At 46.9% G+C, this 15,309-nt stretch overlaps 3 protein-coding genes across 3 annotated transcripts; all 3 read left to right on the top strand.

The window, feature by feature from the left end:
- Positions 1–749: 749 nt before the first annotated feature.
- F5891DRAFT_1190370 (uncharacterized protein) lies at positions 750–1,526 on the top strand (the record flags this gene model as incomplete). Its single annotated transcript, XM_041367289.1, has 4 exons — positions 750–868; positions 932–987; positions 1,046–1,353; positions 1,410–1,526. The coding sequence occupies 4 exons, from the start codon at positions 750–752 to the stop codon at positions 1,524–1,526; spliced, it is 600 nt and encodes a 199-aa protein (XP_041224451.1).
- Positions 1,527–4,214: 2,688 nt separating this feature from the next.
- On the top strand, positions 4,215–6,040 carry F5891DRAFT_1190369 (uncharacterized protein; the record flags this gene model as incomplete). Its single annotated transcript, XM_041367288.1, has 7 exons — positions 4,215–4,238; positions 4,300–4,579; positions 4,630–4,712; positions 4,762–5,106; positions 5,165–5,479; positions 5,534–5,563; positions 5,615–6,040. 7 exons carry the CDS (start codon positions 4,215–4,217, stop codon positions 6,038–6,040), a joined length of 1,503 nt encoding a protein of 500 aa, XP_041224450.1.
- Positions 6,041–8,154: 2,114 nt separating this feature from the next.
- On the top strand, positions 8,155–10,540 carry F5891DRAFT_1041600 (uncharacterized protein). Its single transcript, XM_041362072.1, has 10 exons — positions 8,155–8,228; positions 8,297–8,453; positions 8,503–8,579; positions 8,647–8,911; positions 8,959–9,041; positions 9,092–9,436; positions 9,490–9,614; positions 9,676–9,805; positions 9,860–9,889; positions 9,939–10,540. The coding sequence occupies exons 3-10, from the start codon at positions 8,544–8,546 to the stop codon at positions 10,335–10,337; spliced, it is 1,413 nt and encodes a 470-aa protein (XP_041224449.1). The 5' UTR covers positions 8,155–8,228; positions 8,297–8,453; positions 8,503–8,543; the 3' UTR covers positions 10,338–10,540.
- Positions 10,541–15,309: the final 4,769 nt, after the last annotated feature.

Below are 15,309 nucleotides of genomic sequence, written 5' to 3'. Positions count from 1 at the left end.
ACTGCCAAGTGGCCCGAGACTGATTTTAAAGTTGAGTTCGCTCGACTAGAAGACACTTGTAGTGGGAAAATAACGATGCACGGAGAATTCTCCTTGGACTGGGATGCGAATGGGAAGGGAGAGCGCGAAAACACCGTGTGGTTGGGACTAGTACTTGCCACAGCCTTGGTAATCACAGGATAAATGTATAGTTCCCAGGACCCACGTACGTACTGACACGACAGTGTTCTGACAGGTCTAAATCGACCTCTTTCTGATTATTACCAGCCAACTTGAAGCCAGATGTCGAGGAGCCTTACAGTGTAGAGTGAGTGCTGGTGGTGCTCTCGCTATCTAGTAGTCTCACATCAAAATAGCAAATTCTACCACCCGACAGAACATGGTTCCGCCGAGGAATTTTGTCAGTTGGCAGTCCTGAGCTGCTTCAAAATAGGTTTGCTCACAATACTATCCACGAACCGCTTCGTGATTCCCTGGGCCAGCTAATCTTCAATCCAGGCATCAACCACACTCGTCATCACGCTATTTCATTCGATATCAACCATTCAGCTACATACCAAGCTAATCTCAACCAGTGCTAGTATGCACTGCTCTAGCTACAGCCTCTTCCCACACATCAGCTTGTTGTCACCGCAGCGAATTAACTCTATTTTATGATAGTTTTTTTCCGACACAGGTAGCACTTCCAGAGTCCGACTTTATATTTAGGGGATATTGTAAGGGACTCTTTCAGAAATTCTCCCGCAACCATGTCTACTATCCCAACGACTGAAATCATCATCTTCGAGACATCAGAGAAGTTTCGTGAGGACGTCTCATGTTTACGTCCTGCATCCGACATAGTTTCAAAGGCTGATGGTGTCCACAAGTGCGTATGGTTCTCTTGCTGCCCATGGCATTGGACACCATAATCATACTGTTACCACGATAGGCCCGTCTACTTCGGGCTACAGATCGAGAACCCAGCTACAGGGTATCTCTTCCTCAGTACGTGTTATGCATTTTGCTAGTCGTTGAAAGTGAGCCCATCATGCCCTGGCTTTAGACTGGGATAGCCTGGCGCACCATCAAGCGTTCATGACTTCCTCCTCGTACGGTCCTCTTCTCGAAGCTCTGAAACCCACCATTGGGGGCCCATTCAAGATGTATCATGTCATTTTCAACGATCATCCCACATTCCAGCAGCCTGTCACGGAGGTCCTCCTCATCACCCTCAAAGATCCCAGCCATCGTGCAGAGGTGTTCGACATCCTCAATAATCTCTCAGACTTAACCGAGAAGAAGCTCATATTTGGTCCTACGCTGGAGGACGAGAATGCAATTATTCTTGTTGGCGGCTGGTCGAGCGTTGAGGTAGACTTTGATATTATCATGGTTTTGCACGTACTGATGCTGTCGTGAATTTCCAGGCTCATTGGGAGATGGTTGCCAATCCTGAGCCGAAAGCAGCGGTCGAACGGCTCTTCGTTCTTGCTAACAAGGATCATCTGTTCCACACCGCCTTGAGCTCATATGCAGGAAAATAGCGGTCGAAATCAAGCATCTGTACATTATCACATGTCCTCAAATATTGTAGGGTATGTTAAGATCATATTTCACCATTTTAATGTGAAGTCATCGAGAGATTGATGGAGTGATGTAAGATTGTGTTGCACACGTGCATGGATGAATTGACGAAACGTGTGCGTTGACGACAATACGATACGCGACACGCTGCAATAATGCAATGCAAATCGACGACGCCAAAACGTTTTGACAATGCGATGCCCACAGTCACGGACAACAGTGTCGTTGAAGATTATACGCTACCAGCAGTCAACCGTGGCTTCATCACTCGATTGCAGTAAGTACTATGCAACTCTTAGGCGATCTGTTGTGCTGACCCAACTTGACCCGGGCTCTTGCCATCATGGAGGACCCATCCGAGACCTGTGGTACGTCGTACCCATCGCAATCCGCCTGAATGGAATAGCCGAATAGAGAGCACTCAGATCAACGATAAGACACATTGCTCACTAACTTAGCTTTAGCGGTGCTGGCGATAACTCCAAATGTCAGGCATTGCATCGCGCGTAACGGACCGGAACTTCATGCACATGCTTGCATGACTAGCCAATATCCCGGAAGCAGGTGCGACGAAATGCAGTAATACAATGTTTCGTGTTCCCAGGCGATTCGATTTCAGGGAGTGCTTGCTTCTACGAAAAAACCTCACTACGATATCTAAGCCAATACAAACGCAATTAATATTAGTTCCTCAGATTATGTAGAACTTGCCCTCCGATCAATCCAACATTGTAACAATATTTGCAGGGATGGTTCGTGGGTAGTGACTGAATTGGCACCTACGTAGTGCGCTCATGTAAGCAGGTCTAAAACTAAATACGGGTAATGATTCAGGAATATTCAGGACCCAGGTGTCACACCGTGTCTACTGAGTGTGTCACCAACTCAAACTTGCTTGACCCAAACTTATCTCCACGACTCGCGGAACTCAGGCAACTCACTTTATCCCGATAATCAGGTGCCTGTGGCACTAACTCAAACTTTCTCGACCTGCGGTCACCAACCTTGTTTCCACGACCCGGCATGTGGGTATGCATGAAACCTTGACTCGAGTACCCGTATCACGACTCGATCAGATACCATATCTATGCCTTTGATACGGATATGTCATAGTAAAAGAGTGATTGGTTGATTCGCGCAAGCAGGGGAAAAAGGAATCCGAGCTCAGTCAATCAGTGAGTGGCATTGAGCTTGCAGGCACTCGACGTCCAAAATGACTATTTGGGCGGCATCTTCGAGAGACTGCGATCAGGCATCCGCGCTTTCGTGGAGGAGCCTAGCAGGGTGGCCTATCAGTGCAAGTTGTGTGCTTCACGTAACTCATATGAAGGTAGTCTTCCCCGTAGGCAGACCATTACCGAAAGGAGACAGTTGTCTCTTACCCGAAGATATCTCTGCTGCAACTTGCCTCTGGAAGGATAAATTTGTCCAATGAATGTTGTCGCAGTTAAGACTCAAGGTTTGTGACCTGGATGGTGCGGTAGACTAACACTAACGAGCTCCCGAATCCGCCATGCATCAGCAGGAACCCACAGGGGAAAAGATCTACAAGCTGTTCACGCTCATCTATGTTCAATTTTTTTTCAACATCATCTATCCCCGGGTTACTCGTACGTCCGATGGTGCCTACCTATCGAGAATAGCATTTGACAGGAGTCCTAAATGAGGATGAGTGCACTGACCTCTTGGGCAGCTCATTCCAACATTCAATCTTATCTCCTACGCTATACGTCATGCATAGGTTGCCCGGAGGCCGGGGCTGCAACCCGTGACCGTGGCACAGTCCCTACTGTACCTCATGAGTCACACATGCCCACGCTTGTCATCATTCAGAACAGTGAATATACAAGCTAGGCTTATCCTTCCATAAGCCTGTCATAGTCGACCGTATACATGGAGCAGATTCAACATTTTGTCTTCGTTCCTCGGCCACGGGGAGTCTCCTATTCTAAATGTTTACTGCGGTAATTCATTCTTCCTTGCAGTGTCCCTTTGCGTTACCTTTCATCGAGAATGGGATTACTGATTGGATACCCAACAGTCCGGCAACCATACTGCGACCGTCTTGTCTTACCCACCCCTATTATAATCGTCTTTGCAAGCATTCTGACTCTGAGTTAAACCTCCCGAGTTCTCTGTGGAAGCTCGTGTGCATGAGAATTTGGATAAACATTTTGACAAACTTACTCAACAATTGTAATAACATTATGTGCGTCCACATGACATACAAGTCGAGATTATCGGATAACGAATCATTTAGACACAGACCAATCCCTGACTGTCAAGATGCTTTGAGTGATGGATCTTCATGGCAGCGGCCGCCCGGAAGTCAATCTTGGCCAGTAACTACGAAAGGATGATTTGTTTTACCCCCTGGCTCAAAGGACTAGTGCTGACATCTTCAAGTAAGAGACTACTCCTGATTCCAATTCAGGAGACAGAACCCACGGGGAAAGCAAAACGACTAGCCAGTGATGGATTTGGGCGCGGAACTCCTGATGATTGGATCGATACGACAAAATAAGGTACCTTCCGATTCTCCTTAGCAGCCTATATCAATAGTCCATCCACATCAATCATCAATCACTTTCAGTCCCCTCTATCATCTCCACTCTGTTATCTCGAAGTCCTGCTCTTTGAGTGATACAATGAACGCACAGCAATCTGAAACAGTTAGTATTGATGTGGGCCCTATCAAAACGGAGCTATGTGCTGACCTTCTGGATACTTCAGGCTGGCTCGACTCAGCCGGACCATCTATACAAAGGAAGGCGAGCTTCGCTGCCCCTCAACATCGTAGTCATAGGATGTGGTTTGGGAGGTCTCGCTGCTGCATATTGTCTTGCACAGGCAGGCCACAACATCACCATCCTCGAAGCAGCGTCAGCCATCGGTGACATAGGCGCTGGTATCCAATCCAGCCCCAATGTCTCGCGTCTCTTGATGCGTTGGGGTCTCGGCCCACAGCTTCAAGAAATTGGTGTCAAAATCCAGGCGCTAAGCCTTAAACGATGTGAGTTATGTCGAAGTGTTCTGACGCTCTTGCTTGATGCCAATCTCCAGGGAGCAACGATGAAGTCGTAGGGTGGACACCCCTTGGAAATTTGATTGATAAGGAATACGGGTTTCCTTTCTACCTCTTACATGTTAGTCCTCTCCATACTGCACCTATCCTTTCTGACGAAGCTAGAATAGCGAGCTGATTTCCACCGCGTGCTCTACGAAGCCGCTGAGCCACACTGTAACATCCGTGTTAATAGCCGCGTTGTATCCGTGGATCCATCGAAACCTAGTGTGACGCTTGCATCCGGGGAGATCGTATATGCCGACTTACTCATTGGCGCCGACGGAGTCAAGAGTGTTACTCGGGAGCATGTTGTTGGCGGGCCCGATAAACCCAGGGCTACTGGAGATGCTGCTTACAGAGCCCTCATCCCGGCTGAGAAACTTCTACAGGATGATGACCTGAGACCATTGGTGGAGAAGATGGAATCGAATATATGGATGGGCCCCGGGGGTCACATTGTCGGCTATACTATTGTAAGCCGACTGTTCGCTTAACATGGTTAACCATGAAGCTAATGCGAGGGCTGTGTAGCGCGCCAAGAAAGAGTTTAACCTCGTCATGATGCACCCTGATGATACTGAAGGGGGCATAGAATCATGGACTGCTGAAGGTAATGTGGACAAAATGATAGAAACCTACAAGGGATGGAATACCACGTTAGTAACTCTGTCTTATACCCGCCTTATGCTTTTGTTGAATGGTGGCGCGGCACGCAGTGTTCAAAAGCTTCTGGCACTTGTTCCGTCGACGCTCAATTGGAGATTGATGGACCGAGACCCACTGCCTTCGTGGATTCACAAGGATGGCAAGTTGGCCTTGTTGGGCGACTCATGCCACCCAATGCTGGTTTGTGTGCATTCTCGATCAAAATAGCGCATGCTGAATGTCATATCTCTATAGCCTTACCGTGCACAAGGGTCGGCCATGGCGGTAAGGAGGAGCGTCGACAGTAAAACGAGTGCTAATATCAGAGTTCTCTAGATTGAAGACGCTGCCGTCCTAGGCAACCTATTCTCGCACTGCTCGGATCGTTCGCAGATTGCGCCACTGCTCTATGCCTACCAGTCTATCCGGTACCACCGTGCTACCGCGACACAGAGGTCCTCAAGTCTAAACCGGTTCATATTCCACAAACCCGACGGGCCGGAGCAAGAGGAGCGTGATCGTGAGATGCGCGCGGCCAAGGAGGACGCTTTGCGTGTTGCGCGTGGCGAGAAGAGCACATATACACTAACAGGCAATTCGAATCAATGGGCTGATAAGACGAAGAGCGACATCCAATTTGGATACGATGCGGATGAGGAGGTGGAAAAGTGGTGGCTCGTGAATGGGAAAAGGCTTATGGCCCTTGCTCCTTCAATCGAACTCAAGCCAAGAGTCATGTCTTCTGCAAATCGCGATCACTAACTGCATAGGAGTCTTTTGTTTATTTGTATTGTCTGTTCTGGACTATCTGGCTGATACACGAGAATCTGGTGGCTTTTTAGCTCTGCAGCTCTATCCCACACTGGTACTGTACTTATTGAGCAGCCGATCTGTGACATTTAGAATCTTCACAATATTCTTTTAACATCTTTTTTTTTTACAAGTGTAACAATGTAACAATGCAACATGACAAATTGATAGTAATTCTTATCCCTCATGTATGTTTATGTAAGCAGCCGCCCAGCTTCGAGACCCACGAACCCCATTTGAAAAATTCTAGGGCAGAACATCACAGCCGGAAAGTTCAAGTTCTTGTCCATGGCTGTCCATGTGTCCATTTTACGTGCGACGCTAAGCTAGCTATATATACTTAATCGTGCCCACTGCAATTCCTCGTGATATCGAGTATCGGTATCAAACGCCACTCCGTCTGATGCCATCGTGCTCAGAAATCCTCCCGCGGAATCGGCGTTCGTGCATGTGAGTCGAATCTGTGGCAATGGACCCGTCTTTGGTTCCTTTTCTTTCTAATGTTGTGTTGGTTTTTTTTAGCATTTAGTTATTGTTGGTCGTGTTTGAATCGTGCCTCGATTCTGAGACATCCGACACGCGTGCCAGAAGCATCACGAGCTTGTATGCAATAGAATTGTTCTATGATGACATGGGTCGATTCAGCGGTGGTTGTTTAACGATGGGAACGGCTGCGTAAAGAAGCTACGTCCACTCATATCGTCAAACGTCACTGCGAACTAGTGGTATGTCTGGTATGTACTTTTCGTTTGCTGACTCACCGAGCAACTTTATAGTCCTCTGGAGTCGAGTCTCGAGTTGCGCAGAAGATCTGGCTAATGGACCGTCTTAGGGCAGGTCTGTCACAGACTCAGGAATTTTGAAAATACTAGGTATTTTATTTGTTTTACTTGGTCGCCAAATCTAATTTACTATTACTTGAATAGAAGACTCAGACGAAAGCCACCTGCCTCTCCCTAGAGCCACCCCTCACGGACTCCTTAGGAGTCCTACCGGTCCTAGAGGCTGAAAACCCTCAGCATGTTATACAAGCTTCGTCGGCATCTTCTACCTCAATTTCTCAAGACGTACAATAACATCCTTGCAAGCCACCCCGTCGTCATCGTTGGGAGGGCAGGCCCTGCCGAGAGGCCCCAGCTCGTTATACCAAGCTTCTCCCGTCGCCATCGGTGTAGTGACCCTTCTGTATCCTCCTATCATTTGTGTTACTACTTCGGGGATTCTTATGCGATCATTTGATATTTATGTTTGATGAGATGATCCACATACATTTCATACCTTTCTCGAAAATGTGTCGCACCACTTGTGGAACAAGGGTACTGCCGGCGCAGCTCGGCCTTTTCCAGTAATAAACCTCTAACCGAATTCAGCCAAGCGACGGACCCAGAGCATCCATTTTCTGAGGATGAGGCCATCAGTCTTCCCCGACAAGACATCAGATGTTCCCGAGACTTCTGGTTCTGCTATCGCGCGTCTGACTGGATGTTTGAACGACTTTCTGCCGTTACTACTTTCCAGCGGATCCTTCATTAACGAGACTCGGATAATCGATTATCCATGGCAGATGAGCGCTCGACGGCACTTCGACTATGGACGCATATATAACATTTAGTATCAGATAAGTTGCAGATAATCATCGTAAGCTCCCAGGTGTAAGCGTCCCTATTTAATCTTGATAATTCAATTATGTACGCTGTCCCTGATGCATGATGGGCTCTGATAGTTAGAACTTAGAGTGTCCGTTTCGCAAGTGGCTTCTGACCTGTAGAACTATTTCTAGCTGTCACAGTCGCAATCTATGGCGAACATTAGAAACAAATTGGACAGGATCATCTCTCAGCTCAAGTTGAGGTCTTACTTTGGCTTGGCTGTGAATCACGACAGTATTACATGCGACGCGAACGCTTAATGAACTTCTCGACAACATGCATCCCACTTTATATCCAATCAGGTCAAATCGGAACGGCTCTTGTTGCACAGGCACGCCAAATCGATTTAAAGATAATAAATAATAAAGTAATTGAAATAAACTTACAAGAGCCGTGTGACTTAGCAAGGTACTGCTACATACTTTGATCACGGCAGCGGCGACGTCAAATTTCAACTTGAAGGAAGCTGGCCCGCCGACTGCGAAACCATCGTAAGTCACTGCTTCCAAATCAAAGAGCCAATGCTCAAGTAAGACGGCACTCTTGCTTCCAATTCAAGAGACCAAATCTACGAAGGGAACTTGAGAAACGACTAGTCAGCGAAGACTGACCCGAAACCTTGATAATCATTGGATCGATATGACCTGATTTCAATATTTAATAGTCTACATCAGAGGGAACCGACTCGGTGACGATAAGTATAAGGCGGCAAAATAGTAAACCCTCCTTTACAGCCTATATCAATCTTTCACTCACACACTCCAGTCCCATCCATCATTTCTTGATCCTTCCAGCCCTTGTATGATATGGACACCAGAGAACCTCAAATAGCTAGTGACAATGTGAGACCGATCAACACGAGACTATGTACTGACCTTCTGGACGTCTCAGGCTGACACGACCCACCAGCCCGACCATCTATACAAAGGAAGGCGAGCTTCTCTACCTCTCGACATCATAGTCATAGGATGCGGTCTGGGAGGTCTCGCTGCTGCATACTGCCTCGCACAAGCAGGTCACAAAGTTACCATCCTTGAAGCAGCATTCGCCATCAGTGACGTGGGCGCTGGCATTCAAGCCAGCCCTAACGTCTCGCGCCTCTTAAAGCGCTGGGGTCTCGGCCCACATCTCGAAGAGCTTGGTGTCAAACCACACAATTTGAGCATTAGACGATGTGAGTTACGATTAAATGTCTTGGTGTTCTTGATTGATGTTCTCTAGGGAAGAATGATGAGGTCGTGGGGTTCACGCCATTTGGGGAGACGTTCGTGAAGGAATACGGTTCCCCTTATTACCACGTACATGTTGAGTGCTCTCCCTGATGCACTGATTTTGCCTGATCAGATTGAATCAGCGAGCCGATTTTCACCGTATGCTCTATGTGGCGGTTGAACCACACTGTAACATACGTGTAGGTTGTCGTGTCGTATCCGTGGACCCGTCAAAACCCAGTGTGACGCTTGCATCTGGGGAGATTGTATCTGCTGACGTACTCATTGGCGCTGACGGAGTCAAAAGTATTACTCGGCAGTATGTCGTCGGCGGGCCCGATGCACCCATGGCTACTGGAGACTCTGCTTACAGAGCCCTTATCCCGACCGAGAAACTCCTGCAGGATGATGACCTGAAATCACTGGTGGAGAAGACGGAATCGATCATTTGGATGGGCCCTAGAGGTCATATCGTCGGCTATAATATTGTAAGCAGTTCGATCAACATAGTCGACAATGGGAGCTAATGGGAGCTGCACAGCGTGCCAAGAAAGAATATAACCTCGTCATGATGCACCCTGATGAAGCCGAAGGGGGTGTGGAATCGTGGACTGAGGGAGGTAATGTAGAACGAATGAGAGAGTGCTACCAAGGGTGGAACATTGTGTCAGTGACTCCATTTTGATGCACTCATTGTGTTCATGCTAACTGGTGACACTGGATGCAGTATCCAAAAGCTTCTAGCGCTTATTCCGTCAACGCTCGATTGGAAGTTGATGGTCCGAGACCCACTGCCTTCGTGGATTCACAAGGATGGTAAATTGGCCTTGTTGGGCGACTCATGCCACCCAATGCTGGTTTGTGCGAATTCTCGATCGAAATAACGCATGCTGAGTGTCATATTCCTATAGCCTTACCGTGCACAAGGGTCAGCCATGGCGGTAAGAAGGAGTCTCGACAGTCAAACAAGTGCTAATATCAGAGTTCTAGATTGAAGATGCTGCCGTCTTAGGCAACCTATTCTCGCACTGCTCGGATCGTTCGCAGATTACGCCGCTGCTCTATGCTTACCAGTCTCTTCGGTACGAACGTGCCACTGCGACACAGGTGTCCTCAAATCTAAACCGGTACATTTTCCACCACCCCGACGGGCCAGAGCAAGAAGAACGCGATAACCAAATGCGTGCGGCAATGGAGGACGCTTTGCGCGTTGCGCGCGGCGAGAAGAGCACGCTTGTGCTGGAGGGCAATGCGAATCAGTGGGCTGATAAGACGAAGAGTGACATCCAATATGGATACGACGCGGATGAGGAGACGGAAAAGTGGTGGCTTGCGAACGGCGATAAGCTGATGAGCTTCGTCCCTAGTATATCCGAAGCGGCGAATTAGATCTGTGGCAGCACGAAGTTTTGTAACTTGTACTAGAAGTTGTGAATGTGATCCTGGCAGTTAAGAGAGTGTAGTACTCATGTGAAACAAGTACGTTTTGTTATCCTGGCATCGATTCTAGTGGCCTCTGGTTTGACGTTTATAGTTGTGTACTTTTTGTTGTATGACTATTTCGTTCAGCACAAACAGAGCCATGTGAGCAGCCCTGATAGGGCTGCTCAATTCTAAAAGTTCGAGTTCACTTGGATTCAAGCACCGCTGAGCGCCATCAAACCTTGTCCCACAGCTACTAGATGGTCCCACGAGTCCGTGTGTCCCAAGAGTCCGCGCATCAACTCTAGCACACGCAATTCTGCACGGAATCCTTATCCATGATAGATCTGGATTCCCCAAAACATAATACATACTGCCATATTTTGTTTTGAAGAAAATTGCAGTAAATCTCGTCCCATGGGCAACTTATCAATGCAAAAGGCATAGAAGGCTCACTCTACAGGTCAAATATCCACAACAAATTCTATAATATTGTGAGATAGTTAGAGAATACTAAAACAAATTTATCTGGGGCACATGCTCATCAGGATCATCTGCAATAAAAGAAATAAGCCCCAGACATGACAATCTGCCCAAAGTGTTACACATCAGCAAACTAGGTAGGGATCCGCACAGGTATACCCCAGGGTGTCAGGGACCTGACCCGCACCTGCACCCCGAGGTATACCCGCACCTGCACAAAGGGTGTGGGTTTTTGGGGGGTATGGCCAGCTCATACCCTCACCCGCACCCATGCAGGGTTCACCCATGGGTAGTACATATAAATATTAAGTTAGAACTATGAAAAAAATGATTGTGAAAAAGAACTTATGAGACATTGCGAACGGCAGGGAACAACTTGGATCAGCATGGCTTGAGCTTGAAGCGGGATCGACACACTGACAACCTGCAAATGGTGGGAAACGACTTGGATCAGCATGGCTCGAGCTCGGCGCAGGACCAACACACTCACAAGCTGCGAATGGTGGGAAATGACTTGGATCAGCTTGGCTCAAGCTCGACACGGTGTAGAAACAACAATACTGTGAGGAACAAATGATGCTCCTGACTGTATCTATAAATGTTGTAGGTCGTGCATTGCCTAGTCTGCTATGCTTGAGAAGATGAGTGCATTAGACCCTAAAGGGGAAGTGAGTGCAGCAAAGAGCTAGTGATATGCGCTGAAGTGAAGCACAAGAAAGCGCAGGTGCGTGCAAGGCACGGGAACATGCGCGCGTATTAGCGCAAAGCGCAGGAAAGTGTGCGTGCGTATGTGGATAATGATAAGGACTAAGCTTAAGTGATGATATGATACAAGATAAGAGATGTGAGAGCGTGAGATGTAAAAGAATAGGTTTCAACTATGTTCTGCTAAGTAGTAAGTTGGTAGGTAAAGTTGGGTAGTAAGGTAAAGTGGAAAGTAAGTGTAAGGTGAAAAGTAAGTCCTAATAGTATGTACTGCTGGCGCTTATATAGGGCGCCTAAGTGCTGTCATGCAGAGCCAAAGCGCTTCCGAGTAAGGTATGTAAAGATATATATGAGTGAGAGTTCATGATAAAAATAAAGGTGGAATGATATGCAAATAAGGGAAATGGAAATATATGCACTAGAGAGCTTGGTGGACAGTGGATAGATGCTTCTGGATGGCTGGCGCTATATGGCGCTCAAGCACGGGAACGTGCGTGCGCGCCTATACATCGTGAAGCACGGGAAGTGTGCGCGGGAAAGCTGCACCTCATATAGGAATAGCTGCGGATAGCACACAGAGTGGTGCTGCAAGTTCGTGCCATGTACTCCCTAGTGAAAAGTGCCATATCACGCCATGAGAGGCATGAGTCTCTACATCGTTCAGGTTGCTGTCAATCTTGTGGGACTGCGCCCTATGAGAACTTCATTAGTATGAAATACTTCAAAAAAAAGCTTCTTACCATCCAGATTCAGCCCAGGAATGAAGTTGTCACATTAGTTTCGATCTGTGGTAAGGGTCCTCCATGATTGATTTGAGTGTGGCAAGCTTAACAGTATAGAGAGACGCATATTCCTTGGCGCTGAACTTCAGAAATGATTTTGTGTGGCCATTCCTAGCAAAGCCATCCAAGACACAATTAACCTATAAAAATGTGGTCAGTGCATTATTAGCAGCACATGAAAACATACCGCAGTGCAAACCTGTTACAATAACATTTACGCTCCTATTCATTTCTCGTCACTTACCTAAGCGGGCTGTCCGCGCTATGTTTGCTATCTTTTATCTTCCATCAAACGGGCTGTCCGTACTATGTTTGCTATCTGTCACTCTTATCAAGCGGGCTGTCCGCCTTCTATCTCCTTATCTTGATAACCATTTACAAGCTCCGCTTGAACATTCACTATATAGACATGTAGTCCATTGATTGTATTCTTTACTTTAATCTACTGGGTTTTACCTGGAACTTGTCCTTTAGTAAGGTCTCCAACCTTACTATCTAGAACCACTATTCTAAGGGAGTTGCCTACACTCGCCTTAGCCAGAAACCTTGACCTCCCATCTGAGAGAAGAACCATGTCCGTCTCGCTGCTTAGCAGATCGTTTGTTCGGACTTGGATGGCTCGACTCATCCCAGTTGTAACAAAAGATTAAAGTCTTAACCATAATGCCGCCATCTGCGACATTTCATCAGACACCACAACTTCATTAACTCCTTTGATCGGAGCATTGAGCCTAGGCGCATTACCACCCATTCCGCCTTTGAACACCATGTCTACTAAAGAGACAGAAATCAAGATCAGTACTCCCCCAGAATTCGATGGAGACCGCGATGAATCACACAGGTTCATGCTGAACTGTAACACATATCTCGATATCAATGATAAGATTTATAACGATGATAAGAAGAAAGTAATCTTTGCATTATCGTTCATGACCAAGGGCAACACTGCTGCTTGGAAAGAAGACTTCATGGAAGCCGCCCAAGATCCCAAATGGGTAGGAACCTTGGGAAGTGCGATCGGATATGGGACTTGGCTCGACTTCAAAGTAGCATTCAAAGAAGCCTTTGGAGCCATAGACCCAGCCGGAACCGCCATGTCCAAAGTCCGCGCCCTTGAAATGAAAGGAGATCTCCAAACTTATATCTCCAACTATCGCCTTCTTGCCCATAAAGCAGGGATAAAGGAGAACGTCACCAAGGTCGAATCTTTCCGTGAAGGCCTAGACAAAGGCCTCTGTAACAATCTCTATCATACTGGAAAAAGTCTTGATGACTTTGAAACTGTCGTCGCCACCTGCATCAACCTAGACAACACATTTCAAAGGTTAAAAGCGATCCAGAAGCGGGAAAACCCACAGTCCTTCCAGAAGAAGAAGAAATTCGGAAATTCCCACTACACCCCCCGAAGAGATGATGCCATGGAAGTAGATCAGCTTGAAATAGCCTGACTCTCTGAACCAGAAATGAAGAGGCATCTGAAAGAAGGACGATGCTTCAACTGTCACCAAGTCGGACATCATGCCAATGATACCGTGTTCCACCCATGCGAAGAAAAGAAACAGAAAGCCCCTATTAGGAGGAAGACCGAGAAAGAAGAAGAAAGCAGCAGTGACGAAGTCGAAAACCACCGCTTCACTACAGAGATGGATTTTTAGAAAGGAAGGCTGCCCCGATGTCAGTACTTCCTATTCCTATATGACTTGTACAATCACTTGGAAATAGAAAAGAACTCAGAGTTCCTGCCACTATCATTTCCGAAAATCATATGAAAACTGTCGAAACCTCTATGGTCGTAGATTCTGGAGCATCTGGAACGTTCATAAGCGATGCTTTTTGCAAGTTGCACAAGATCCGAACCCATAAACTTTCCAAACCATTTCCCGTCATCACTGCCAATGGATCAGATGCCGCAGGAGGCCTTATCTCCCGATACTGTGTTCTCACTGTCAAAATTGATAAAAGAACCATGATAGGAAAGTTTAATGTGGCCAGGCTTGCGAAACGTGACAAAATCCTGTTAGGATACCCATGGTTAAAAGCCCTCAACCCTGATATCAGCTGGTCAGAAGGGACACTATCACTTTCAGAAACCGAACGATCCCGAAAGATTGAACAAAAGGTTGACCACGCCAGAAAATGCAACAGACTCCCTCTTCTGTTCTCTCAGAACAAACCACCTATCACCACTACCAAAAGACCCTCCATATGGAAAGACTCTAAATTAAAAAGAGCAACACAGGTGAAGGTGATTACTGTTGAAACCCCCTTACCCTCCGTAGCGGCCTCCATAGAAGAAGTCCATGATGAAGATGATCCTCCTCCCCTTATGCCCGACCAAGATGAAGACCACCCTGATTATGACACCAAAGAAGATGTATGGTTGGAAAACTTTGCCCCCATCGTCAATGACATCTCCACTTATAAGCTCGATGACAATGAAGTCCTCATTGAGTATGCCTCGGACGGATCTCAAGTACGAGTCATTGAAGATGTATCCTTCGATACTCCTCTCACTCGCGACAGAACATCAAAAGCAGAGCAAGTATACAAAAAGACCAGTAACAAAGCCCAGGAATTCACTGTAGCCGGAGAAATAGAAAAAGGAAAGAAAAACTTTGAAGAACTCGTCCTGACCTATTTGCATGCTTATGCGGATATATTTGCAAAGGATGGCCTTAATAGACTTCCTCCCGAATGACCCGGCATTGATCATCATATTGACCTAAAACTTGGATTTATCCCGAAAACATCGAAAATCTACCCTCTGTCAGGCAAAGAACGAGAAGTGGTCAAAGTATTCATTGAAGAAAACACGAAGAAAGGATTCATTGTGCCCTCAAAATCCCCTCAAGCCAGCGGTTTCTTCTTTGTAGGGAAGAAAAGTGGGGAATTATGCCCTTGCCAAGACTACAGATACTTAAACGACTGGATGGTCCGAGACCAATATCCTCTTCCTTTGCCCAAATCCC

This window comes from Suillus fuscotomentosus (genome assembly GCF_016647785.1).
Source record: "Suillus fuscotomentosus strain FC203 chromosome Unknown F5891scaffold_36, whole genome shotgun sequence".
Taxonomy (NCBI): domain Eukaryota; kingdom Fungi; phylum Basidiomycota; class Agaricomycetes; order Boletales; family Suillaceae; genus Suillus; species Suillus fuscotomentosus.
This window is presented reverse-complemented; position numbering and strand designations above follow the sequence as displayed.